The sequence below is a fragment of the Schistocerca serialis genome, chromosome 4 (genome assembly GCF_023864345.2).
Source record: "Schistocerca serialis cubense isolate TAMUIC-IGC-003099 chromosome 4, iqSchSeri2.2, whole genome shotgun sequence".
NCBI lineage: Eukaryota > Metazoa > Arthropoda > Insecta > Orthoptera > Acrididae > Schistocerca > Schistocerca serialis.
In genome coordinates this window covers 208,071,356-208,097,473 of record NC_064641.1, presented here as the reverse complement: position 1 = coordinate 208,097,473, position 26,118 = coordinate 208,071,356, and the positions used below count along the sequence as shown (strand labels likewise).

Here is a 26,118-nt window from a genome sequence, read left to right as displayed (position 1 = left end):
TATTCATGTGTGATTTTGGCAGGATATAATCAATTGTTATTGAAGTATGGTACTGAATTAAATACAGAAAGTGGAAACATCACTGAAATTAACATTTATATTATTTTGACATACTTAAAATATATATTTTCAATTAACATCCTTCGAGATGCGACTGTTCCTAAAACTGGAGGTGAATGTTAACACTTATTTCTTCCGACAGCTTCTGTGATATATAATAAGGCCTCCCAGTTGCTGTGGTAAGTTCAAGCACTGAAAGTTTCCTTAAAACATTTTTCATTGGTATCCTAACTTTTTCACTAGTAGATTTCTTGAATGATGTTCTTGGGCCAGCAGGGTGGTAAAAATGCACAAAAACATCATTTTCCAAACTTATTCTTTCAACTTCTGCAAGCCACCACTGTCCATCATACACAAGTGCCACTATGTCATTCAGCGATAAAGACAGAGATATAATTTTACTGACACAATGATCCTCATAAATTTCGTTTTCTGGTGTTACGTATCATTGAACTAAGCTTTCTGCAATGCCAAGGAATTTGTAGAAATGCCTTGTTCCTTTTATTGCTATACTGTTTTCAAATCTGGTTTGAAGTGTTGTTTTCATATGCAGAACCACTTGTTTCTTGATCAGAAGATAGGTAATGCCTTTAATATTATCCTTGCAAAAGACATACATGTCCTGTACTGTGAGCATTTGGTCTGTGGTTGGTCTTTGTAGGCTGGCTTTTGTACTTCACGTTTTGTTGTACCTCCTACACCATCACATTCATTTTTACCAGGGCAAGATGCAAAAAAGTGCCGTTCAGCCTCCAACCCAAAGTCTGTTTTGTGGTTGCACAGATTTGAAAAATTCTTTTTGTTCTTATACTGACTACCACTTCCATCTAAAAAGTATATCAGCTTGTCAACCTTTTATGTAATTTATTACATACTTTTGAAACACGTGTACAGCCAAAGTGTTGTGCTCCAAGTAGTCTCTTAGAATGCAAATTGAAGAACTGCAAATTACATCTTTCTCATTTTTAAAAGTAGAGAATAAATGGATGCACTGTTGCCTGATCATTGACCCAGTGGTACCCTTGTATTGCATCCTGAATCACAAATGTAAAGTATTCTGCAAATCAGCTAGCACTATGCATTCAGGCTCATAAAACTGTGCTTTCTTGTCCTTCAAAAACTTACTTTTGATTTTAGAAACATAGTGGTGACTTTTGAGTTTTTGTAAGTTATCAATTAATGATTCCAAGTACTCTTCCTGAGATTTAGCCACTTACCATTTCTGCCCTGTCATTTGTGACCCACTGTTTGAAGGTAATACCGTCTGGCATTTCCTCATCATATTCGTGAAACAGTTCAATAACGGTTTCCTTACCAGGGCACAAACTCATCATGCAGTCATAACTGTTAGTATCACAGAACATTAAATATTGTAACTCTTTGTAGTTAAGATCACTGAGTTTTGCACCTGCAATCATCAGTTTGATAATTTGATGATATAAACGATACATACTGAGTGTGTTCCTGAGGCTCCAACCAAAATGCACCACTTAGGGCAGATGTCACAAAATTTTGACCTTCTAATTTTGCATTCAGGATGACAATTTTTGAAAGCTGCATAAAGTTCATTTAAATTTGACAGCACTAGTCATTTCTGCTTTGTTACTTTAACTCCATTTATAACAACTCTTGCTATCTTTGCAACCTGGGCAGATTCTACTGTTTTCATCATCTTCAACTGCTGGATCTTTTTAATTGTTTCTTCGCTTATACCTACTCCTTTCTTCTTTTCTAAAACTGGAAGAATGCCTTGCTCTTTCACTAATTTTCGGGTTAGTTTAACCAAACGATGAGAAATGTTGAATTCATGAACTATTTTTTCTCTTGACCATGAGTCAGGGACCAAACTTAAAATTTTGACTTTTTCCTCTTTAGATGTCACTGAACATTTAATTTTTAGTTTCTCTATTAAGCTCATATTCAGTGTCCCATGATGCTGGTGGTATGTTTTCTTCTTCTTCAGAAATAATGTTGGTATCTGTATTATTAAAGCATGATTCCAAGTCTTTTTCTAATTTTGTCTGAAATTTGTTTTACCTTATTTTCATCAGGTGCTTTTCTTTTTCTGCTTCTTAATTTTATTATTTTCAAAGCAGGAGATACGTCTATCTTAGAGCAAGCAAAATCCAATATGCTAACAGCTACCTCATTAGGAATATAAATGTCATTAACAAGGTTATACGATTCTGGTTCTGGATTCACAACAAATATTTTTGAGTAACAATTTGCGCACACGTAATTTCCAGGAATCACATTACGTTTCACTTGGGGAGCTGTTTCACTCTCACATAACAAGGACAAATGTTCAAGTTTTATTTTCCTCAAACCTTTAGTAATAGGGTTTTTATGAACTTTAAGTGGATCACAGCACTTTCTTCCAAAAATGTCGTTGTACTTCAGAATATATTCCTCCTCATGATACTCACACACTGATGCTACAGAAGAACTTCCTCAAAATTTAAACAAAGTTTGTCTAACTTCAACAAAGTCATTGACATTTTTCAAGTTTTTTGAAACTGAACTGTAAACTGTTTTGTGACACACTTCACTTGCAATCTGTTCAACAGAGCACTGTTCATCCATGTTATTGCATTCCAGTTAATTTCTCAAAATTAATTACAAATTACACACAGAACAAAGCACATAACATGTTCTACACTCTCGATGAAGTATGTACATCCACTCTAACAGAGATTTTAGAACAGACTGAGTACAACAATGCCACGCCCAGCAATAATGTACTTCTTTATTGACAATAAACCTAAATGTAACTGGGCATTTTTATTCCCATAGAACAAAAGCGCAAGTTCCTATTGTTTAATATTGTGTTATTGAAAAGAAATAAACCAAATAAATACTGGGTGATAGTGTTAACTAAATATATGTCACAATTAAATTTTATTACAGTGAAACAATATACCATTTAAATAGGCAACAACCGTAAGATCATTTGTAGAGTAATGTGAATTATTTCCTCATTTTCAAAAATTCATATCTTTGTTCAGTCAGAAATTTTTACAGTATCTTGCTATCATATAGGTGTACAAACTGTGCAAAAATCATATTTTTATATTCAGTCCCACTTGAGATAACTAACCCCTAACTTTACAAAAATGAGTAATTCCATGCCAAATCAACACACCTTTTTTACCTCATCCTCTTAGATTTTACTGAAAGCTGGTATACTTATAGTGGGCACTGAGACTAAGAAAAATACCAAATTTCAATTTTTTATCTTCAAACCATTCCTGAAATATGGCTATGTAAACTTTTCAAAAACCAACCAAAAATATGTGAATGAACTTTTTTTAAATTGTCCTAGGAGCTGCCCTAATTGAGCTAGAGAACTGGGAAAGGTGTCATTTTGCAGCATTGTGCATGCTCTTTCCAGGGATATACAACAAAACATAGCTTCTAATTAATAACCTTTTTCAAAATATTAATTAATATTTTGATTTAATTTTAATTTTTTTACAAAAAATACATAATTGAAAATTTTCAAGATATATCCATAACTACTTCACACTGTTGTAAATCACATGGCAAAATATAAATCTGGGATGATGATGGGTTCATCGTTGAAAAAAATTATCCCGGACTCTTGTTTTTCACTAACGGCCCTTGTTTGACCAAATTGACCTTTAACAAACAGGAATTTCTTTAAAATATACTGAAAGGTAAGTAAAAAAAGTATTAGAAATATCAAAACATCACCTTATTAAACCAAAACTAATCAGCATATTTTATAATTAAGTTGATTGCTTATTTTAATTTCATACAACTTCACTAACAGTATATTAATCGATATAACAAAAACAAGAAATTGAGCATTTAACTACAAACTGAAATAAAGTATGAATAAGTACAAGTATTTACATAATAGTTCTGGTCCATGGTGTTTGAAATGGAACTATTAAACAAATTAAATATGTAATGCTTGTTTTTGAGTAACAGGTATCTGTACATAGCTAAATTTAACACAATAGGTACTAACAATAATTTTGAAACAACTTTCTATAAAATATACATTACCACTAACCTGAGACAAAAATTAAGTTTTGAGTTGAAAGCAGTTTCCCAATAAATTGTCTTGGAACTTCACGTATTACATTTTAATAAAGCTGACTGGGTTTGGTTTACATCACTTTCATTAAGAATGTATGTTCTCCCTGTCGTAGTAAATTGATTCACTTTTGTGACAACATCCACAACTGACACCCACAGGACATCTGCATGTGCAGGATAAGAGAATGACTTAGCTGGTCCACGTGGATGAAGAAAAGTTATTTTCACTTCATCAAGTTCTTTGTTTTTTTCTAAAATGTACCCTAGCCACCAGTTTCTGCCATATACAGTGGTGACATAGCCTGATACATCTTGTAACTTCAGTTTGTCTAGTGATGTAGTTACTTCCCTCTCCCAACTCTGCATATCACCTGAGAAGTATTTGACTATTAATTTTGACGTATTATTGGGAATGAAAGCATGAAATTGATGTGTTTCTTTGATTGTCAATGCCTCTTCAAGTCGGCTTTTAAGGATATTTCTGAAGCAGCGTAGTCTTCTTGAGTGGAATATGCAAAATCAACATTTGTGATATTATCCTACTGCCCACTCAAATAGATCTTGTGCGGTTTGGATCTGATTTTGGTATGGCCTTTGCAAACTTGCACGAACTGTCAGTCTCTTTACTGGACCTCCTACTCCATCACAAGGCCCTTTCCCATGTGCTGTGGCTGAAAAGTGCCACTCAGCTTTTATGTTGAAGTCTTCCTTATGAAGGCAAAAGTTCAGGAAGTTTTTCTTATTTTTATACTGAGCGGCAGAACAGTCAGAATAATAGTATATCTTTTTGGAATCTTTTGAAATTTATTTGTTAGATATGAAATTAGTTTCTTTTGAAAGGTGTAAACCACAGTTGTATTGTGCTCCAGGCAATCAGAAACAATGACAAAGCTCATATTCTCAATTTTGTCTTCCTGTTTGTAATATATAACAAAAGGATGTATGGTAATCTGTTGTCTTGTCCAGTGGAAACTCTGAGCTTCATCCTGTAGAACTATACTATAATTTTCTGAAAAATCACATATGACAACAAATTCAGATTCCATAAGGTTTTCTCTTGTGGAGTTAAGGAATGTTCATTGTTGCTTGGCAATGAAGTCATGCCGAATCAAAGTCAACATCTTACTACAAAATAAATCTATGAATTCTTCAGAAGTTTTCTGAACAATTTCCAGATTACATCGTTCAACTGACATCCACCGTCGGAACTGAACTTGTTCAATTAAGTTTTCATGAAAAGAGTCTTTTAAAATTTTACGTATGACCGTTTCTCCTGGGCAATATTCACAATTTCCCATGTTGCAATCAACTGATGATGGGTTGCAAAGCATTTTTGCAATGCTCTGCTTATAATTGTTTAAGCTGCTGTTTGTTACTGTATTTAGTTTGGCATTTTCTATCATTAATTTTATGTTTTGGTGAGTTGTGCACACGCAGACAGTGTGTGTGTCACTCCGGCCAGCTAATACACAATGTTTTGGTCTCAACTCAGCAAATTTAGAGAAACCTATTTTTATGTTAGGAAACTTGTCTTTAAAATGCTTGTAAGCTTCTTTAAGGTTACACAAAATAAGTCTTTTTGATATTTTTGTTTTATTTCCACTTGTTTCTGTAATTGTCACACAATCTTCAATACCTGGCATTGCCCTGCTAACTTCATCATTTTCATAAAATGAATGTACAGTTTTGACAGTTTCTGTTGGTAAACACTTCCCTGGTTTTGGGTTTGGACCTTCCATGAATCCTTTCTCTTTCAAAATTTTTTTGGACTGCCGAACAATGTAATTAGGAGCATTAAATTCCCTCATTATTTTCCTTACACTCCACTTTTCACGTAAACTTGTAAGAATCATTAGTTTTTTTGCTCCACTTATAGAATTTTTAAAGTTTCTTTTAAGATTTTCAAGAACGGATTCATCAGTATCAGTATCTGATGAAGACGTTTCAGGAGCAACAAAAAGTTTACGTGTCATTGATGAGATTTTCTTCACTTTTGATTTGGCGTAATGCCTAGATGTTAGTTTTCTCTTGTCAATTGGGGACTCACCTAGTTCTTGAAGTGTTGTGTTAAATGTTTTAACAGCTACTGAAGTTGGAGTGAAGTCAGGGTCTTGGTCTCGGATGATTATCGCTGATCCGGAAGATTCTTCTTCAACAGTTTCATCACTGATGGGCTCTGGTGTATTTTTCAATTTCGTTACATCTTTCCTACATTTATCACAAATCTTGGCACCACTTGGTATTTGAGGAAATAATTTGGGCATCCATGTTGTGACATTTCTCAGTTTTTTTCTGTCTCTAATAAAATGATTTGACTTCTTCAATGGATTACAACACTGCACTCTTACAGCACTGCACTTTTTTCTTGGTTCCATATTTATACAAAAACCACTTATAAACTGTCCTTCAATGTATAGATTTACTTGAAAATGAACTATTAAATATAATAGATACAGACTGGTCAACACAGAGGTAACAATTGATTTGCACTAAAACCACCGTGCACAATAATGCTGTAGGCACACAAAGCCTTAGAAGGTAACAATGCAGACTATATCATCTCAACAATGGCTCCAGTCTCTGAATTATTGTACAGACATCAAGCCCTATGTATACGGTCCTCTACTGACATACTACCTTAAAGGTCAGTTTGGTCAAACTAGGGCCGTTAGTGAAAAACAAGAGTCTGTAATAATTTTTTTTTTTTAACAATGAACCCATCATCATCCCACATTTATATTTTGCCATGTGATTTACAACAGTATGAAGTAGTTCTTGAAATATTTTGAAAATTTGCAATTATGTACTTTTGTAAAAAAATTAAATCAAAATATTAATTACCATTTTGAAAAAGGTTATTAATTAGAAGCTATGTTTTTTTGTCTATCACTGGAAAGAGCATGAAAAATGCTGCAAAATGACACCTTTCCCAGTTCTCTAGCTCAATTAGGGCAGCTCCTAGGACAATTTAAAAAAAGTCCGTTCACACATTTTTGGCCAATTTTTGAAAAGTTTACGTGACCATATTTCAGGAATGGTTTGAGGTAAAAAATTGAAATTCGGTATTTTCTTAGTTTCAGCACCACTATAAGTATACCAACTTTCAGCAAAATCTAAGAGGGTGAGGTAAAATTTTTATTTAAAGTGTGTTGATTTGACATGGAATGACTCAAATTTTCAAATTTCAAAAATTCATAAAAAATTAAGGAAACATTTGTAAGTGTTCTTGCTCTGTATGAGGCTAGTAGTGTATGATATCTAACAATAGGGAAAAAAAGGAATCTCGTAAATAAAACACTCCTTGTTTTTTGGGGAGGCCTAAAAAGTGGATTTTTGAAAATTTGGATAGCAAACTTTGGAGGTCATTTTGACTGGCTGTTTTTGAATTTAGCGTATTTTGTGTTATAGACAGTGTTGTATAGGACACTTTTCTAAAAACAATCATGTCAATTGCAATGTTGTAACTTAACCCAGTGCAGAGAGATTAAAATGTTCGCTCATGTCTCCAGACTGAAAAATCATCATGCACCTACAAATAAAAATGGCCGCCATCCAGTAAAGATGCAAGATAAATTATTTTAAAAACTGTTTTGACCTCAAATATAGGGCAATTACATATAAAAAAAATTAAAATATTTAAAAATGGTCAAGCAACCACCACTGGATTGGCCCCAGTACGACCTACAATCTAGATTCTAAACAGACAATTTTTGTATAACCTCCCAAAATTAACCTTTACATTTTTTTCCTCCTTCATGAAGAACGGCCCTTGCTGACATTGGCACTAAAGAACTAATAGTTCGAAAAATAGATTCATACTTAATACTCCACAACTGTTCCAATATTATTATTCTCTTCATGCCCTTCATGACTTACCACTGTATGAAAGCAAATAATTAATGATTAACAGTGCTTCTCACCACATACAGTGTGATGACTATTTCCAAACTGTCTTAGCACAAAAAGGGGTGCACAATGGTGCTACAAAAATTTTTGATCACTTATACAGTAACATAAAATGCCTGACAGACAGCAAGGTAAAATTTGGAAACAAACAGAAAATTTCTCTGTGACAACTCCTAATCAATAGAATAATTTCTAATAATTGTAAAAAGTGGTGAGTAGGAATTACTAACTCACATCTGTGTAGTTAAAAAAAATAGAGATAAATAAAAAAGAAAACTTAAAAATGTTTAGCATGTAGGCATATTTATGAATTAATTTGTGATGTGAATGTAAAATGATCCATGGAATATGAAACTAAATCACTCCTTACTTGTGAAAAATACATAATTTTTTTTAAAGTCATAGTTAATTATTTAAATCCTGTTCTTTTCCATTTTTATTTCTGGCTGATGAATATGTTGTTTCATTTCAGCTGCTTATCCAACATCATCGTTTGATGCAGTGTTATCGGGAGTTACATTTCCTCAGACAGTGAGGCACAGGCTTCAAATCTTAGAAGAGATTATCCGCATTCTGAAACCACAGGGCATCCTAATCTTACAAGAACCTGTAAACATTGGCATGCAGTCAGAAGCACTAATAAGCAAAGAAAAACTGCGCAGTGAACTGAAAATTGCTGGCTTAAAAAACTTGTCAGATTTCAGGACTATTGAACTCACCAATGATGAAAAGCAATTAATCAAGGATCTTTTACACGTGACTGATGATTTCTGCGTTGTAGAAGTTCAGTGTTATAAACCGGATTTTGAGGTAATTGTGCCTTGTTGTTGTTGTTGTTGTTGTTGTTGTTGTTGTCTTCCAGTGAGTGGTTTAATTCAGCCTTCTACACTGTTTTATTCTGTGCAACCCTGTTATTCTCTGAGAAACTCTTGCAGTGTACATCCATTTGAAACTGCTTACCATATTCATACAGTTATCTCCCTGTAGGTAGTGATGTGGGCCGGGTATATTCCCAGTGGGAGGGAGCTTATAAAATGGGAATATTGCTGGAAATATTTCTTTGGCCCAGGAAGAATCCCAGAAATTAGGAATTTATGAAAATTTTTAGATTTTGAATGTTTTAACACCTATTAACGGTTAAGAACCTTAAAACTAGGTTAACTAAGTAAATTCATACATTTTAATCGAAGATTTATCATTCCATTCATTAATTTCCTTGCAAATCTCGTGAAAAACACATTTATCGTAAGTCTGATGGAAGAAATAATTTAAAATATTCGCTAGGCCTACTATTTTTGGGCAAGTTGAAACTCCACATTTCTCTGAATGAATCCTAAACTTACAAAATATTTCTCTGAAGGTGTAATTCTCAACCGGCCGTTATCTGTAGTGTTTTTTTTTTTTTTTAATTTTTCGAAACAAATGACTATATGTGTTTCACTGTCAGAATTCAAAGACTCCTCATTTCATGTGATGAATTATGATTTATAAATTTATTTTCCGAAATATCGTGATCACTTTCACTTTAGACTTGTTAATTAATATATTACCATGTTCTATGTGAATAAAGTAATTTGTATTTTCAAGTAAATCGTAAATCTCGGGCAGTTTATTCGTATAATATTTCCCCGAAATATCATTTTCGATGACTAATGTTTACAGAATTTGCAGGTGTTTAAAATAAACTTTATAGCCTAAAATACCTCCAATGCCAACGGAAAACTTGAGAAATTGAATAAACAAACTTCCCTGTGTATTTTAGCAACTTTAGTTAAAAGCTGGCATATCAATATTACAAACTCAGTTTTTCTAAAGGTTGATTATTTTGACATTGGCAGTTCTAGGAAAAGTAAGAGTCACAAATGTCGATGCTTGGCAGTTCAAGGGCTAATTCTTTGATATTTAAAACATTGAAAACCAAAAAATGTGTGTGTTTCTAACAAGGAGGTTAAGTCCAGACCCATACAAGATTTAACCATATAATTACTGCTTTTACCTATGAACAGTTTTTTGAGCTATCTTGCTAATTAATCATAAATTCCCAGGAATTTATGGATTTTGGGAATATTTCTTTGATTCTAAATTCCTGGGAATTTTGCAACACTACCTGTAAGGTTACTGAAAAATTACACAAAATCATGAAATTCATCTGAATATGTTTTTTTTTAAAAAGTAGCGTATGTTAGGCATTTGTATAGGTTAGGGAGAGCAAGATGTTTTAAAATTACCGTGTATTTAATTTTCTTTAATTAAAATTGTGGGCTAGAAAAACTTAACATTTTTATGTACTAAAAATTTTAAATATTATATGGCTGGTCCAAAATACAATACACATTTGATATTCTAATATACACTGAAATGAGATGGAAAACTCAAAAACTAATGCACGTCTATAATTGGGATATTTCTTTGGAGAATATTTCTAGCATAATTACAGCATGAAACGAACAACAGGGTGAACTACAAAAATTTGTTTTTTCTGTTTCAATAATATGACATTCAACCAACAACAGGTATGGACAGTTTACAATTATACTTAATATATTTAGAGTAATACAGAAATAAGATATACACAAAAAGAGAATCACTGTATTTTTTTCCCCTCCTAGGAATTGGCAGTTTCCCTATACATCCCTCTTAGGCAAGATAAATATCTTTTTTGTTTAATTTAAAAACTAATTTGCCCTTATGCACAGACTGTAGAGACAGAACGTGCTAGGTATTTTTCAGTACTTTATGTATTGGGCAGACAATTTGCAGTTGTATGAATTCCTCTTTTCTCCTAGAAATTTAACAAAGATATTATCTCCTCCACCCAGCCATTACAATAGCATCTGGCATGAACTCTTCATAGGGATCAGTATCATCCAGGCATTCAGAGTGTAACCACTACTTACCTATAGCTGAGACTCAAGATTAATAACACTTTAAAATTTTCTTCCTCCGTCTAATGCTTGAATAAGACCATGTGCATCCACCTCAGAATCTAGTGCACAACAAATAAGATGAAAACCTAGCAGAGTCTATATTATCTGGTGCTCTAGTGTCAGTGATAGCAAGAAATACAGTACAAAAACTGCTGCATTATTACGAACAGAAGCTAGATGCACATATTTCGGTCTATAGAACTGAATGATGATAAATTTGTGTATCACTTCCAGGAATCAACTGCATAATATTTTGGAACAGTGGATCATATTCAAGCATTTTACTTACTACTTAATACAGTGGAACTTTGAGTTCTCCAATTTTAAGTTTCTTGCGATTCTACACCATAAATTCATAGTTCAAAAATTACCTGATTTTACATTTGTTCCTAGTAAGGTTTACCTCGATTCTGAGTTCTTACTCTGTCTCGCTTGGCTTCATTCCATTTTCCTCCTGTTAACATTTGATATGCCTCAACAAGTTATAAGTGGCACGAAAGACAGATGGTTCGCACCCCAGGTGGTGGTGGTGGTGGTGGTGGAGGAGGAGGAGGAGTTAAGGGAATATTTTAGGTTGTTGTGGAGAGGGGAGACGTGAGAGAGGAAATGCTTATGTAATCCACGATCGGTGCTGCTAGCATAACTTGCAACATTTAGCTTCACTGTGCAGTTATGATACAGCTACTGCTAGGTTGCAGTAGTAATGGAAGAACAAGACAATCAACATGAAATGTTCCAGACCAGGCCAGTACATGAAACTGTAGCACCTGAGCTTTCTTTCAAATTAATGTTTTTCACAGTGTACAAAAATTCACTGAGCCAATTTCTAATTAGTTTGTAACATCAGATGAGGAAGTAAACTCATTTTTTCAGTTGTCTGTTTTTTTCGTCAAGACTAAAATAACACTTTAATGGTGGTGAGCATATGAAGTGTGGCTCATAAGGAAAGCCTTAAACAATAACGGCAATGGTGGTAAAATTTGTCATTAAGCAGATATCTGAATTTATGCTTTTGGTTTAACCACATAGCTGCTGTAATGTTTCTTGTTTAATTCAACATGTTCATCAGATTTTGCTTTTTTTCTGGGTTAGCACAAAGGGTGATCTCTCAAAAACTTGTGTTTTGAACATATAATTTGGGGTAGTAGCACATCAGGAAATAGCTTGATTCTCTTGTACCCAGATACCAAATTTAATTTTTTGATGAGTTTTTACTTGCTGTTACACATATGTGGTTTTTTTAAGAACTGATGAAATTCTTTACCACAAATTATTGTACAAACATTGTGCTGTACATTTAATTTCCTTCACATAGACAGATTTCCTACAAAGTATTCGAAAGGATTGCAATTTTTAATCGTGTATGCCAGTTACATGTGTTTTTGCTAATATTTTTTTGGGGGAGGGGTTTAACATTTTCCTCAGTTTTGTGTTTTTTAAGTCTGGACCACGAGAAAACTTAAAACGGTGGTTTCACTGTAAATATCTCCAGGTAACCACTGTGACACTACTGAATAATCCAGCAGACAAAGTTGTTAGATAGAAAGTCTGTATTCTGATAAATGTCCTATATTTGTGTATATTTATTTTCAATCCCAAAGTGGCGTTTGTCAAAAGTATTTTTTACCTGAAATGTGAAGTCTTTAATAAAATAACAAATTATAACTAACCAATCCTAAATAGTGGAAAATCCGAGATGGAATAATGACAATATTATGAAAGGGAAAGATTGCTTCTCACCTTATGCAGACATGCTGAGTCACAGATAGGCACAACAAAAAGCTACTAAACATGTAAGCTTTCGGCCAGAAGGCCGTCTTCAAAAAGAAAAAAAAAAAAAAAAACCACACACACACACACACACACACACACACACACACACACAACTACTGTCTCTGGCTGCTGGGGCCAGATCAACCTCTCTGCTGTATGGTGAGTAACAATCTTTCCATTTCATAATATTATCATTAATCCTAAACAGTCCAGGTTAAAAAATGGTAGGGACATTTGTGATGGGTGTCTTTCTTTTATAAATAGACTAGATGTATCACTTTTACAAAAATTTTAGTTGTATCAGTTTTAGAACATGTTACTTCACAATGTTTACCTCCCACACTTCCCTCCATTTCCAAACTGATGATTCCTTCATACCTTAGGATGTGTTCTGTCAACTGACCTCTTCCACAGTGAAGTTTCACACTGCAGTGGAGTTTGCACTGGAAGGGAGTTTCAAATCGAGTCCTTCCTTTTGTCAAGTTGTGACATAAATTTCTTTTCTCCCCAGTTCGATTCAGTACCTCCTCATTATGTACTCATTCTGCCCATCCAATCTTCAGTATTCTTCAGTAGCACCATGTTTCAAAAGCTTATGTTTTTATCTTTCTGACCTGCTTATAGGCCATGTTTCACTTCTGTATGAGGCTATATTTTTAAAGAAATAGCTTCAGAAAAGACTTCCTGAACTTTAATTTATATTCTATGTTTTTTAGAAAGGCTTTTTGTGCTATGGCCAGTCTGTATTTTATAACCTCACCATTTCAGCCATCCTCAGTTATTTTACTGCCCAAATAACGAAACTTATATGCTACTTTTAGTGTCTCATTTCCTAATTTGATTCCCTCAATATTGCCTGATTTAATTTGACAATATTCCATTATCCTTGTTTTGCTTTTGTTTATATCCATCTTCCTTTCAAGACACTGTCTATTCTGGTCGACAACCCCCTGCGGGTCCTGGGATTAGAATAGGCCTGATGTATTCCTGCCTGTTGTAAGAGGCGACTAAAAGGAGTCTCATACGTTTTGGTCTTTGTGATGATCCCATGTCGGATTTGACCTCCATCTTTCTAAATTTTCCCGAAGAGCAAGCCAATTGGGGAAGGACGCCTTACATGGTGCATCATGTCCATTGTGCATTGAGATCTTTAGCCCACTTTCTTGTCGTCACAATGCAGTCCCACTCATTCTCCTTTTCTTGGCCGAGGACACCTTCCTGGGTGCATTTTCCACCATGCACTATGCAGTGTCGCTTTCTGCGCTGACGATGACCATGGGCTTCTTAGCATCTTATATCCAGCACGGTAGCCAGTCCATTGTGGTGGGGCCGCCATGTACCCTGTAGGTTGTAGCCCCCTGACAACACAGGGATCCCTCTGCTCATGCCTGTGCCGTTAACTCCCCATGTATGCCATGAAGTAGATACCCATTTCCCTGGGGCATCGGGACTCCCGGCAATGGCCATCCTGCCTGATGGCCCTTGCTGAGGCTGGGTGGCGCCTGTCTGGAGGGCCCCTGGTCGGAGTGGGTGGCATCATGGCAGATGACACGCCATGAAGCGTAGTACGTCATCTCTTGCTGGTGGTCCACTGCCAGCAGTCTCTAAGTGGGCAAAGTCTAACTTCAATGCTAAGAAATATGACCCAAAATCATTCCCCTCCCTGGCCACACCATGGGAGCAACACCAGGCTAAGGATAGCAGAGAAGCTTATTCGCCTCGGTACCTTGTATGTACGACAGTTGATGGGGAAGCCTTCATGTCCATGAAGCCTCAGTTTTTGTGGAGCATTTGGATGACAAGTTTGGGGAGGTGGAGGGCTTGTCCAAAATACGCTCTGGGTCAGTCTTGATAAAAACAGCATCCTCTGCCCACTCGCTTGTGACAAGTTGGGGGATGTTTCTGTTACCATCACACCCCATAAGAGCTTAAACATGGTCCGGGGTATTATATTCCACCAGGACCTTCTTTTGCAGTCTGACAATGAGATGCACACCAATTTAGAGCGGTGAGGTGTTCCTTTCGTCCGGCGCGTCCATCGGGGTCTGAGGGATAATCAGGTTGCCACCGGTCCTTAATCTTGGCCTTCGAGGGTGACACATTGCCTGAGAAGGTCAAGGTGATGGTCTACCACTGTGATTTTAAACCATATATCCCTCACCCGATGCTGTGCTTTAAATGCCGGAAGTTCGGCCATATGTCTTCCCGCTGTACTTCCATCACATGTCAAGATTGTGGACGTCCATCGAATCCCAATACTCCATGTGCCCCACCTCCCATCTGTATCAACTGCGGAGAGCATCATTCACCTTGCTCGCCAGACTGCAGGATTTTACAGAAATAGAGGAAAATCGTAGAATATAAGATCCTGGACTGACTGACCTACACTGAGGCTAAGAGGAAATTTGAGCACCTACTTCCTGTGGCTATGACCACCTCCTATGCCGGTGCTACGAGAACAGTTGTTGCCCCATCACTTCCTCGCATTCCTATCGCCTCTCAGAACCAGAAGATTCCACCTGCCCCTTTGATGGTGGGGGACACTTCTCTCCCTGTTGCTCCCACACCATCTACTTCTGGAGCAACACTCCCCACCCCCCTCCCCAACCATCAGTGACATCAGTCCCCACTTCTGAACTGGAGAAGCGTAAGTCGTCTTCGGCTCCTCTCGTTAGGAAGGGGTCTCTTGGGTCACTCCCTTCCCAGGTTTCTTCTAGTGGGAAAGATGACACCCGCCAGTGGCTGAAGAGCCCAAAAGCAGCCGGTAAAAACCTGCCAACGTTCTTTGTAAGCTGCTGGAACTTATTGTGGGTCGGTGGTTGGGTTGGGTCCTGCAGTCACATGGCCTACTGGCTCTATGTCAGGGTGGCTTCCGCCAGGGTCGATCTACCGCTGGCAATCTTCTGTCGCTTGAGTTTGCTATCCAAACAGCCTTTTCCAGACGCCAACACCTGGTTGCCTTCTTTCTTGATTTACGAAAAACGTATGACACCACCTGATGACATGATATTCTTGCCACATTATATGAGTGGGGTCTCTGAAGCCCGCTCACGATTTTTTTCCGAAATTTCCTGTCGCTTCATACTTTCCGTGTCCAAGTCGGGGCTTCCCATAGTTACCCCCATGTCCAGGAGAATGGGGTCCCAGCTATGTATTGAGTGTCTCTATTTTTAGTGGCCATTAACAGTCTAGCAGCAGCTGTTGGGCCCCTCCGTCTCATCTTCTCTGTATGCAGACGACTTCTGCATTTCGTACTGCTCCACCAGTTCAGGTATTGCTGAGCAACACCTACTGGGAGCCATCCACAAGGTGCAGTTTTTGGTTGCAAAGTCATGTGTTATGCACTTCTGTCGGCATCCTACCATTCATCCATAACCAGAACTTTACCTTAATGATGATCCACTGACTGTAGTGGAGACATATCGATTCTTAGGACTGGTTTTTGACACCCGATTGACTTGGCTTCCTCACCTTTGTCAGCTGAAGTGGAAGTGCTGGCAGCACCTCAATGCTCTCTGCTGCCTGAGCAACACCAACTGGGGTGCAGATCTCTCTTCGCTGCTGCAGCTCTACAGAGCCCTTGTTCAACCTGCCTTGACTATGAGAGTGAGGTTTATGGTTAGGCGGTTCCCTCAGCATTGCGTTTAGTCAACCCAGTGCACCACTGTGGCGTACGCCTAGCGACAGGAGCTTTTAGGACAAGTTCGGTGACCAGTATCCTTGTGGAGGCTGGAGTCCCTCCATTGCAGGTTAGGCATGCACAACTGCTGGCTAGTTTCGTTCCACACGTTCGTAGTTCTTCTGCGCATCCAAATCACTGTCTCCTTTTCCCACCCACGGCGGTTCAACTCTTGCATCGGAGGCCCAGGTCAAGGCTGCCAATTGCAGTTCGTGTCTGATCCCTTCTTTCTGAACTGGAGTCCTTGCCTTTACCATATATACTTGAGGTCCATTCATGTACACCTCCATGGTGTACACCTAGGCTGCAGCTTCGCCTGGGCCTTTCACGTGGCCCTAAGGACTCAGTTAACCCTGCGGCTGGCTTCGCGTATGTCCATGGAGGACATATCGAACTGCATTCCTTGCCAGATGGTTGCAGTGTTTTCACTGCCGAGCTGGTGGCTATATCTCATGCTCTTGAGCATATCCGTTCATGCCATGGGAGTTGTTTCTTCTGTGTACTGACTCCTTGAGCAGCCTACAAGCTATCGACCAGTGCTACCCTCATCATCCTTTGGTAGTGACCTTGCAAGGAGTCCATCTATGCCCTGGAACAGTCCAGTCGTTCAGTGGTGTTTATCTGGACCCCAGGTCACGTTGGAATTCCAGGCAACGAACTTGCCAACAGGTTGGCCAAACAGGCTATGCGGAAACCGCTTATGGTGATCAGCTTCTCTGCAACTCACCTGCGTCCAGTACTACACCTCAAGGTTTTGCGGCTTTGGGAAACGAAATGGCATAACCTCAGCATGCACCACAAACTGTGTACCATTAAAGAGACTACAAATGTGTGGCAGTCCTCCATGTGAGCCTCTCGCAGGGACTCTGTGGTTCTGTCGGCTCCGCATTGGCCACGTTTGAGTGACACATGACTATCTCCTGTGCCGTGATGACCCACCTCAGTGTCGGTGCAGCGCCCGGCTCACAGTGGCCCATATCTTGGTGAGTTGCCCTTCTTTGGCTGCCCTGCGATGGACTCTTCAGTTACTGGACTTATTACCATTAATTTTAGTTGATAACGCCTCATCGACTAATTTAGTTTTACGTTTTATACATGATGATGGGTTTTATCATTCTATGTAAGTTTTAGCGCATGTTCTTTGTCCCTTTGTGTTCTCCACTCTAATGCTTTTAGGGTGGATGTTTTAATGTGTCGCAGAGTGGTTGGCTTTTCCTTTTTATTCTTGTGGTCGGCCAGCCATAGTCATCTGCTCTCTTTTTTTTTTTTTACCCCTTCTACCAGTTTCTTGCTTCTCTCTGTGGTTTTCTTTTCCTGTTTTGTCCATAGTAGTATTGGTTGTTCTTCTGACGTTCTTCTGGTTCTTCCTTTCTCCTGTTATTGTGCTGTACGTCTCCTTTTTTTCTTCTTTCCTTTGTGTAATTATTTTACCAGGAACAAGGGACTGGTGACCTCACAGTTTGCCCCCCACTATCCCCCCTCCTCTTTTAAACAAACCAACTAATCAATTTGTTGAACTGCACTTCCATGGTTTTTGCACTCTCTGATAGCATTATGATTTCATCAGGAAAGCTAAAGGTTTTTGTTTTTCTCCCTGAACTTGAATTCCTTCTCCAAATTTTTTCTTTCACAAAGTTCTTTCATTTCTGTACTCCTTGCTCAATGTACAGATTGAGTAAAATTAGGCAGAGAAATATACAATCATATATCACTCCCTTCTCATCTAGTGCTTCTTTTCTCATCTTGTGACTGATAATAGCAGTCTGCTTTCTGTAGACATTGCAAATAATCTTTGACTCCCTGTATTTTATCCATAGTATTTTCATAATTGTCAAGAATATATTCCAGTCAATATTGTCTGCATATTTCTGTAAATCTGCAAGTGCTATGAACAATAGGTTTGCTTATTTTGGCATTTGTTCTAAGATAGATCATAGTGAAAGTATTGCTTCACATGTTCCTAAATTTCTCTGGAACCCAAACAGATCTTCCCCGAGATGGTTACTGCCTGTTTTTCCATTTTTTGTTAAAAAAAAAAGTCATGTCAGTATTTTGCAAGCATAACTTATTAACTTAAAAATGTAAATTTCATATGGCATTGTTGACTGGGATATCCCACAGGCTGTGTTCAACTGCTTGCCAGGTGCACATTTGCCCCTTTCCTTGTAGAAGCATTGGAGTTGTCATATGTGTATTTGTTGAGTGGAGGTGAGTATAATGGAAGGATGTATAGTTTAGTGTTGTATTTGTGTTGGATGATGATGATGATGATGATGATGATGATGATGATGATGATGATGATGATGAGAGAAGGGAATGGAGTGAAACCTGGTGCCGGCACATGACCTAGTCCTCTCAAGTAACACCATGGGGGTTGCCGAGGTTAGTGTCCCTATCGGACTGATGGATCACCATCAACTGTGTCACATGTCCTCAGTTCATGAGGCACTGCAGAGAGGTTTGGAATTTAATCCAGAACATTGGCACAAAGACTGGTGATCAGGAACCTTACGCCACAGCCTCTCTTCTCCTTGCTGGCCAGATATTGGCAATGAAAATGTCATCCACCATCAGGATTCAAACCAGCTTATCCCGAATTGAGTGCCTCCTCACAAGTGTGCATTAAACAGCTTTGACTTTGACAGGCTTATTACATCAACAATTTGGTAATATATCAAACCTGTTAACACCTGCCTCTTTTAGAACTGGAATTATTACATTGTTCTTGAAGTCTAAGGATATTTTACCTCTCTTGTATATCTTGCAATGGTTTTATCATATATGTGTCAATTTTCCTATACGAATTTCTAGCTGACTGTTAGCTTAACAGGTATTTAAACTGCTTCCTTTTTACAATAATTTATTATTTTAAACATATATTAAGTCAGCTTCTGGAAAGCAGAGATGTCAAAGTCCAAGCATAATAAATTTTCACCTTTCCACAACTCCACAGTCCTATAGACATTGATAAAATGATGTATTATGTAGCCCTTTCAATGCAACTGTAGAAGAGATGTGCTTTGTATGTCTGTAAGCTGCAGCTCTATCAGGTCTCTTTCATTACTTCAACCAACATACCAGAAATTGGTGCCTCATTGTCATTATATGGTCACAGACTTGTCTTGGTCAACAAATTACTGCAAAATGTTGGAAAGCTGCAGCAGTGCACGAGAAGGAGAATGAGGTAAATGGATAATATCATGTAGTAGAGAAGGGGCTGATGCACGTTTTAGGTAAATTTGGACGCAAATAGTATACTGATGGATAAGGTTGTAATAAGAGAGGTAAATGGTAGCATGAAAGAGAGGATAAGGCAGAAAAGACAGAACACACATTTGTAGTAGTAGGGGACTGGGGAACTTCCAGAAGAAGCAGGTGATGAATGTAGAAAGCTTGATATATGTAAAAGATTATTCTGATCTGTACACCTGTCTAAATTTATTCCATTAACCAGCTTCTGATTCCTGACTGTGTTATCGTAGTCATTTTGTCTTTTCCTCTTTAATCAATCTGTTACCACAAAGCAGCAATTGTTACGCAATTGTACTTTTTTATGTAGTCATTTGTGTAGTCATTTGTTTCTTTGTCAGTGTAGAATGTAACTAACTTTGATTCTTACAGATATGCGTATTTCTTACTTTACAGGTAGGATCTTCTGTAAAATTATCATTTGGTGGCAGTTTGAAAATATCTGCTGAGAATGATATCAAGCCACCAGTGGATGTAGCTGCAGTCTGGAAACTTGATGATACAGTTGATGACAGTGTAGAGACAATTGATGCCGACCAGTTGCTAGCTGAAGAGGATCTCCAGAAACCTGATCCTAGCAAATTAAGGGGTAGGTAGCATATATTGCAATAATATCCCTGACCATCATGTGATACTGTGACATAATAAAGGTACAGATGTATGGTAATAATTATGAAGTTACGCATTACCATATAGTTTCTCCTAAATAGCAAATGCAAAATTAATCTTTCTGTTATTTATGCTCTCAATTATTTGTTTAAAGCCAACTTATTTATTTAGGCAATTTTCAGACAGATAGAAAGCTTACTGCATGACTCTTAGTTAGCATTAATAGAAAGTGCATTTTATTTTTGTTCTGGTATATATTTTTGAATTAACTGATCAACAAACAAAAACTTTTTGTCAGGTTACTGAATAAAACAAACTTATTTGATGTGTTGTTTTTCAGTGAATATGAAAACAATACTAAAAATATTTAGTTGGTTTTTATTTTTGTGATATAGGCTTTTTCTTGTAACTGTATACACATACTGTATATACGTAATAGTAACTATTCTCTTTGTTTTCGTTTAAGGCAGTTCCATACATACACAAGTAATTTCAGTATATTTGTTTATCAATTATTACAAACAACAATTCCATATATATCCATGCACCTTTATGAATGTAGATAGTTTCTGAAATCTTCCTGTTGATTGTTCAGCAGTAGTCTGGTAACATACTGAGATTCCATTTTTCCTTGTTAACTCTTCTCCATGGTAGCCATCTGTTGATGGAAACTCTCCTTATGTTCATCACTAAAAACACCGAGAGACTCTGGAAAGAAGTTTAAGTAGGAGTGTAAGTAGTGAACTTAAGAGACATGTGACACCCCATGTTTCGGAAAGATGTCACAATATTCTCTACCAGTTGCACATAATTTTCTGCTTTCTTGTTTCCAAGGAAATTAATGGTTACATATTAAAAAAAGCATCATGCTGTTTTTTTCCTTTTTGTCCAGTAGTTCAGTGAAATTACCGCTCTTCATAACCTAATTTATGGGCCAATAAAAACACCTTTGTAGAGTTTAGCATCTGTCATGTGAGGAACCATATCTGAAGGCACCCAAAGTTTGCATCCTCCCTATTCAGGGCGTTTACGAAAGTCTTCATAAGACATTGCTTAATGTGGAGTGGAGGCAGCAGAATCTGTTCCCTATCAACAAGATGATTACACTGAACATTCTGCTTCACTTTGCTCACTCTTTCACAGTGTAATGTATTGTCAGTTTCACGGCTGTCCAAAACACAAATGAAACTAGAGAACTTGAGGTATTGTAACTACATACCTAGGAGGAGCGCTTTAACCTTCAGATCAGCACAGATTTTCTACTTATAGATAGGGTATTGTAGACATTGTAAAATATGCTTCAGCGAATTGTACCATGTGTTAAGAGGATCTTGTAGTTTATGAACTACAAATCTTGAAGCAGCATTACTCAAATTTGAAGAGCACTTTTCTAAAATAATTCATTTAACAGTATAATGTGGGCTACAATCAGAAAAAAATTGATATTGATTATATGTTGTGCAGCATGCATGGCAGGAATGGAGCTTTTCTCATGCCCGTATTGGAGAAGCACACATTTCAGACTCACCTTCAAGGCATAACCAAATCATGAGAAATGCAAATCGCATAGATGTTAACTTCCCATTCAGCCACTCCCTGTGATGCACAGCACAGGCATTACAGCAGAAATGAGAAGCCCACCCTTTCTCCTGGCCACTCACCTTGCATCCAGAGTACAATTCACAAGCTTTGCAAACAACAGGCTTGAGCTTCCTCTTCTGTGTTGTAAATTTGAACTCGTCGCAAGTGTAACAGAAATTGTCACTATTGCTCACACACGAGCTTAGCATTTTATTGTAGACCTAATGACTGGCTCACAGCGAATGACACAAACCTGGAAAAAAGTTCCATTTAAATAATATAAAAGAAAATTGAGGTCTCATCATGAGAGTAAGTGACCTAACCTAACACAATATCTCAGAAACTAGAACCAATTGGTGATTTTTATTGGTAGTTTTAAAATCAGCATGCCGAATTTAGTTAATAGCCATTACTTCCATTTAGGAGCAAAATCCATTGTTGACCAGTGTTAAATCAAACTAATGCTAATGGAAAGCCTCTCTACACAGGGGGAAGGGGTGGAATTGTAAGAAACCCATATAGGGATATTTTAGTTCACTACAATTGTGAATGTTTCTCAAGTTTTGTGTCCATTCTCGATATTCACAATCGCCAATTTATTTTACTGACTACTACAGTCAGTCTGCTGGTAGTTTCTTCCTGGATTGTTTGTGTGCTATATTACAGCTTCATTCCCACAATAGTCTTTGTATTATTGTGGTTTTTGTGAAGTCATCTGGCTGATTGCTCTCTTTGTTGACAATTAAATGCAGTGTTATAGATGTTGAAAGACTGTCTGTAGTGCAATACTTGAAGCAAGTGCCCAACTGACCCATGGATGCCAAACTGCGGAAATTAAGTCATCCGGAAGTATAAAATCTGTAAGATCTCTGAAAATAATGGGAGTATTAGTAATAAAAATGGAATAAGTTTTGAAAGAGTGTACCAACAAAAGTGGACCACAGTTTTTGCCATCCGGAAGTGTAAAATCTGCAAGGTCTCCGAAAATAAAGGTAGTATTAGTAATAAAAATTTGGAAGAGTGTACCAACAAAAATGGACCACAGTTTTCTTCTTACAAGTGTATGCACTCCACCAACTATACCAGTGTCCATTGGAAATGTAAGGTTTTAAAAATGGAACATTCAGCTCAAATGATGTACTGAAATGTATAATCTGAAGCAGACTGTATGTTAAGAGGGTCTTGTAGTATATGAACTACAGATCTTGAAGCAGCATTACTCAGTTTTTAAAAGTGTTTTTCTAAAATAAGTCGTAACAGAAAGCATAGGTTACATCAGAAAAATTTTGATATTGATTATAGTTTATTATTGGGAATATTGTGAGACAATTGCACATAGTAGAGCATCTATCGGACCGGGTGTGACAACCGTTCGCAATTCCTCTGGTTACATTCTTTGTATTTGTGTAACTACTTGTTTATGATTCATAGTAGTTACCTGGACCAGATAATTCCGCAAAGTTTCATTCAGTCAGTCCAAATATATATCGAGATTGCTCTGTATCAGTAATATTTTCTATGTGTAATTTGAACACATCAACTTGCGTTATAGCATGTAACCCTTCAATCCTTGAGCATAACAGCTTCTATCTTTCCTCAAGAAGTTTTAACTCTGTAAGTACTACACAGATCAAGGGCGCAAACCAATCTAATACCGTTAATGAGAAATATTCTGTTAGTGCCTCATGTGAATTTTATGTAATATAACTTCAGTGTTATTGTTTGTTAGGCCGTCCATAGACTACACCAAATGGTTGGCAGACTTGGTAAAGAACCCAACTGTTATTGTAAACTCTTGGTTAATACGTAACTTGAGAATATTTTCAAACACATTTTGTCTGAATGAGGAGAGTATTTGCAACTAAAATTTTTCATTAAGTATTCAAAGATTGTGTGTCAAAAATCATCACAAGCAGCACAATATTGCACATAAACTTTCAGTTCATGTAGCTATCATTTTCAAAATATGACATATTTAATTATAGTTTACTTCTGTCAAATTATCATTCAAGCTTTCGTTTCAGGCAAACTGCTTCCATAGAAGAATTCAGTAATTTAGTTATACACAAGCTTGGAAGTAATTCCCAATTTCTCAATAACAACTCTCCAACAACACTTTATTGCATATCAGTCATGTGTTATTGCCTGTGAAATAATTGCTGTATCCAAGTCAAAGTACGGATATGAACGGGCTTCAATAAAACCTACATAAAATTTTCTAATTAAATAAAAAGAAGATCAATTTGTATTTGACTAATCATTGCAAGAGATGGCCACAATGCCGACAGTGTCTTTTCCTGGTGCACGGTTGTTGGTTCGGTGACAGTGACGACCAGCTTCTCAGCTTGCAGCACCATCACCCTTGAGTCTGCCTCCTTGTGACATGAAACAGGTAGAACACAAGTAAACCAACACAGGAGTACAGACAGTTTCGTAATGCTAATGTCATTTGCCATGTATCGTAGTGCATGAGTCCGGACGTGCTGATCACAGGAAGAAATATCGGCACATAATGTCACATTGGAAAAGAACTGTTGGGATTTAGTATTTCTGAAATTCATGTATGTCTCATGCCATGGCACTAACTTGTAACTCTCGTCTTACCATGGAACCATTTTTGGAAAAAATGGAAAAATTCAGTTGTGATTGTAGTTTTAATTTTTGTTATTCAATTTGCTCTTAGCATGTATTAAGTCATCTCTTTCTCATGTCTTAAAATTTGAGTGGTATTCATTTGCTTGACCATAATATTTTCTGTCTTCCTTTCTTAAATTTATTCAATAATTAATATGCCAATATGCTCATTATTGCAGTATGTGGGACTACTGGCAAAAGGAAAGCTTGTAAGAATTGTTCATGTGGTCTAGCAGAAGAACTTGCTGCTGAAAGTGCAACAAAAGCTGCTACTGCTCCAAAAACATCGTCTTGTGGAAATGTAAGCAATACAGTAATCACAAATTATTCTAATATACGAACCTTATACAGTTGTGTTTGTGAACTTTCTGATATATTTCTTTTTATTATCAGTGTTATCTTGGAGATGCTTTTCGCTGTGCCTCGTGTCCTTACCTTGGGATGCCTGCTTTCAAACCTGGAGAGAAGATTCAACTATCTGATTTTCAATTAAAGGCTGATGTATGAAATTATTATGAATTATGTCAAGGTCACGACAAACAAAATTTGTGATAATATTTATTTGGGTAATATAGCAGTATATTGCGTATAATTTTACACAGAATTGTATTAATTGTCTATTGCTATAGGTAATAGGGTAGAAATGCAGCTAAGGTATTAGAAAACAACTCTTTTTCATTGAATGAGGTTGCACAGTAAATATGAAGAGTATTTGGAACAGAACAGCAAATTATGATTTACATAGAACTTACTGATACCTGTACTTCCTGTCATCTAATGAAGTATTGCTATAATAAAGCCAACTGTATCAAGATTGTTTTGTACCTCCTCATTTGGTATAAGAAATTTCAATTTTTTTAAAAAATTACAAGTTGTGTTTCCTTACACAGTCATTTATTTACTATTGCTTTTCTTCTACCATTACTCTGTGCAAAGAGAGAGATGGCCATAGCACAAAATACATAAGAGTATCTTATGTATTTTGTCTCTGATCTTTGCCTCTGCACTTCCGCCTCGACTGACATCTCTGCCCAAATTCTTTGTCTTTAAATATGTCTGCTTGTGTCTGTATATGTGTGGATGGATATGTGTGTGTGTGTGTGTGTGTGTGTGTGTGTGTGTGTGTGTGTGTGTGTGTGTGTGTGTGTGTGTGTGTGTGTGTGCGCGAGTGTATACCCTTCCTTTTTCCCCCCTAAGGTAAGTCTTTCCGCTCCCGGGATTGGAATGACTCCTTACCCTCTCCCTTAAAGCCCACTTCCTTTCATCTTTCCCTCTCCTTCCCTCTTTCCTGATGAGGCAACAGTTTGTTGCGAAAGCTTGAATTTTGTGTGTATGTATGTGTCTGTTTGTGTTTCTATCGACCTGCCAGCGCTTTCATATGGTAAGTCACATCATCTTTGTTTTTAAATATAAGAGTATAATCACCTGCATAAAATACTTTATCCATTTTTTTACTTAATTGATATAGTTATGTCATGGTGTCTGTAATAAGATTCAGTTTCTTTAATATTTGCAGCATCACTCAAATTTGTTTGAGGTAACTCCATTTTCCAAAAACAAAGAGAAACACAAACACTGAGACTTTGAACTCGGTTTTCGTTAATGTTGTGAATACAGTGTTCATAGTGGGCATAT

At 37.0% G+C, this 26,118-nt stretch overlaps 1 protein-coding gene across 1 annotated transcript in view; it reads left to right on the top strand.

Annotated features, from left to right (window-relative positions):
- Positions 1-25,297, top strand: part of LOC126474165 (anamorsin homolog) — a 45,306-nt gene extending 20,009 nt beyond the window's left edge. The window contains exons 2-5 of the mRNA XM_050101623.1: positions 8,504-8,841; positions 20,056-20,248; positions 24,663-24,784; positions 24,877-25,297. Of these exons, the coding sequence (XP_049957580.1) occupies positions 8,504-8,841; positions 20,056-20,248; positions 24,663-24,784; positions 24,877-24,990 (767 nt within the window). The 3' untranslated portion in view covers positions 24,991-25,297. The remainder of the gene's footprint in view (positions 1-8,503; positions 8,842-20,055; positions 20,249-24,662; positions 24,785-24,876) is intronic.
- Positions 25,298-26,118: the final 821 nt, after the last annotated feature.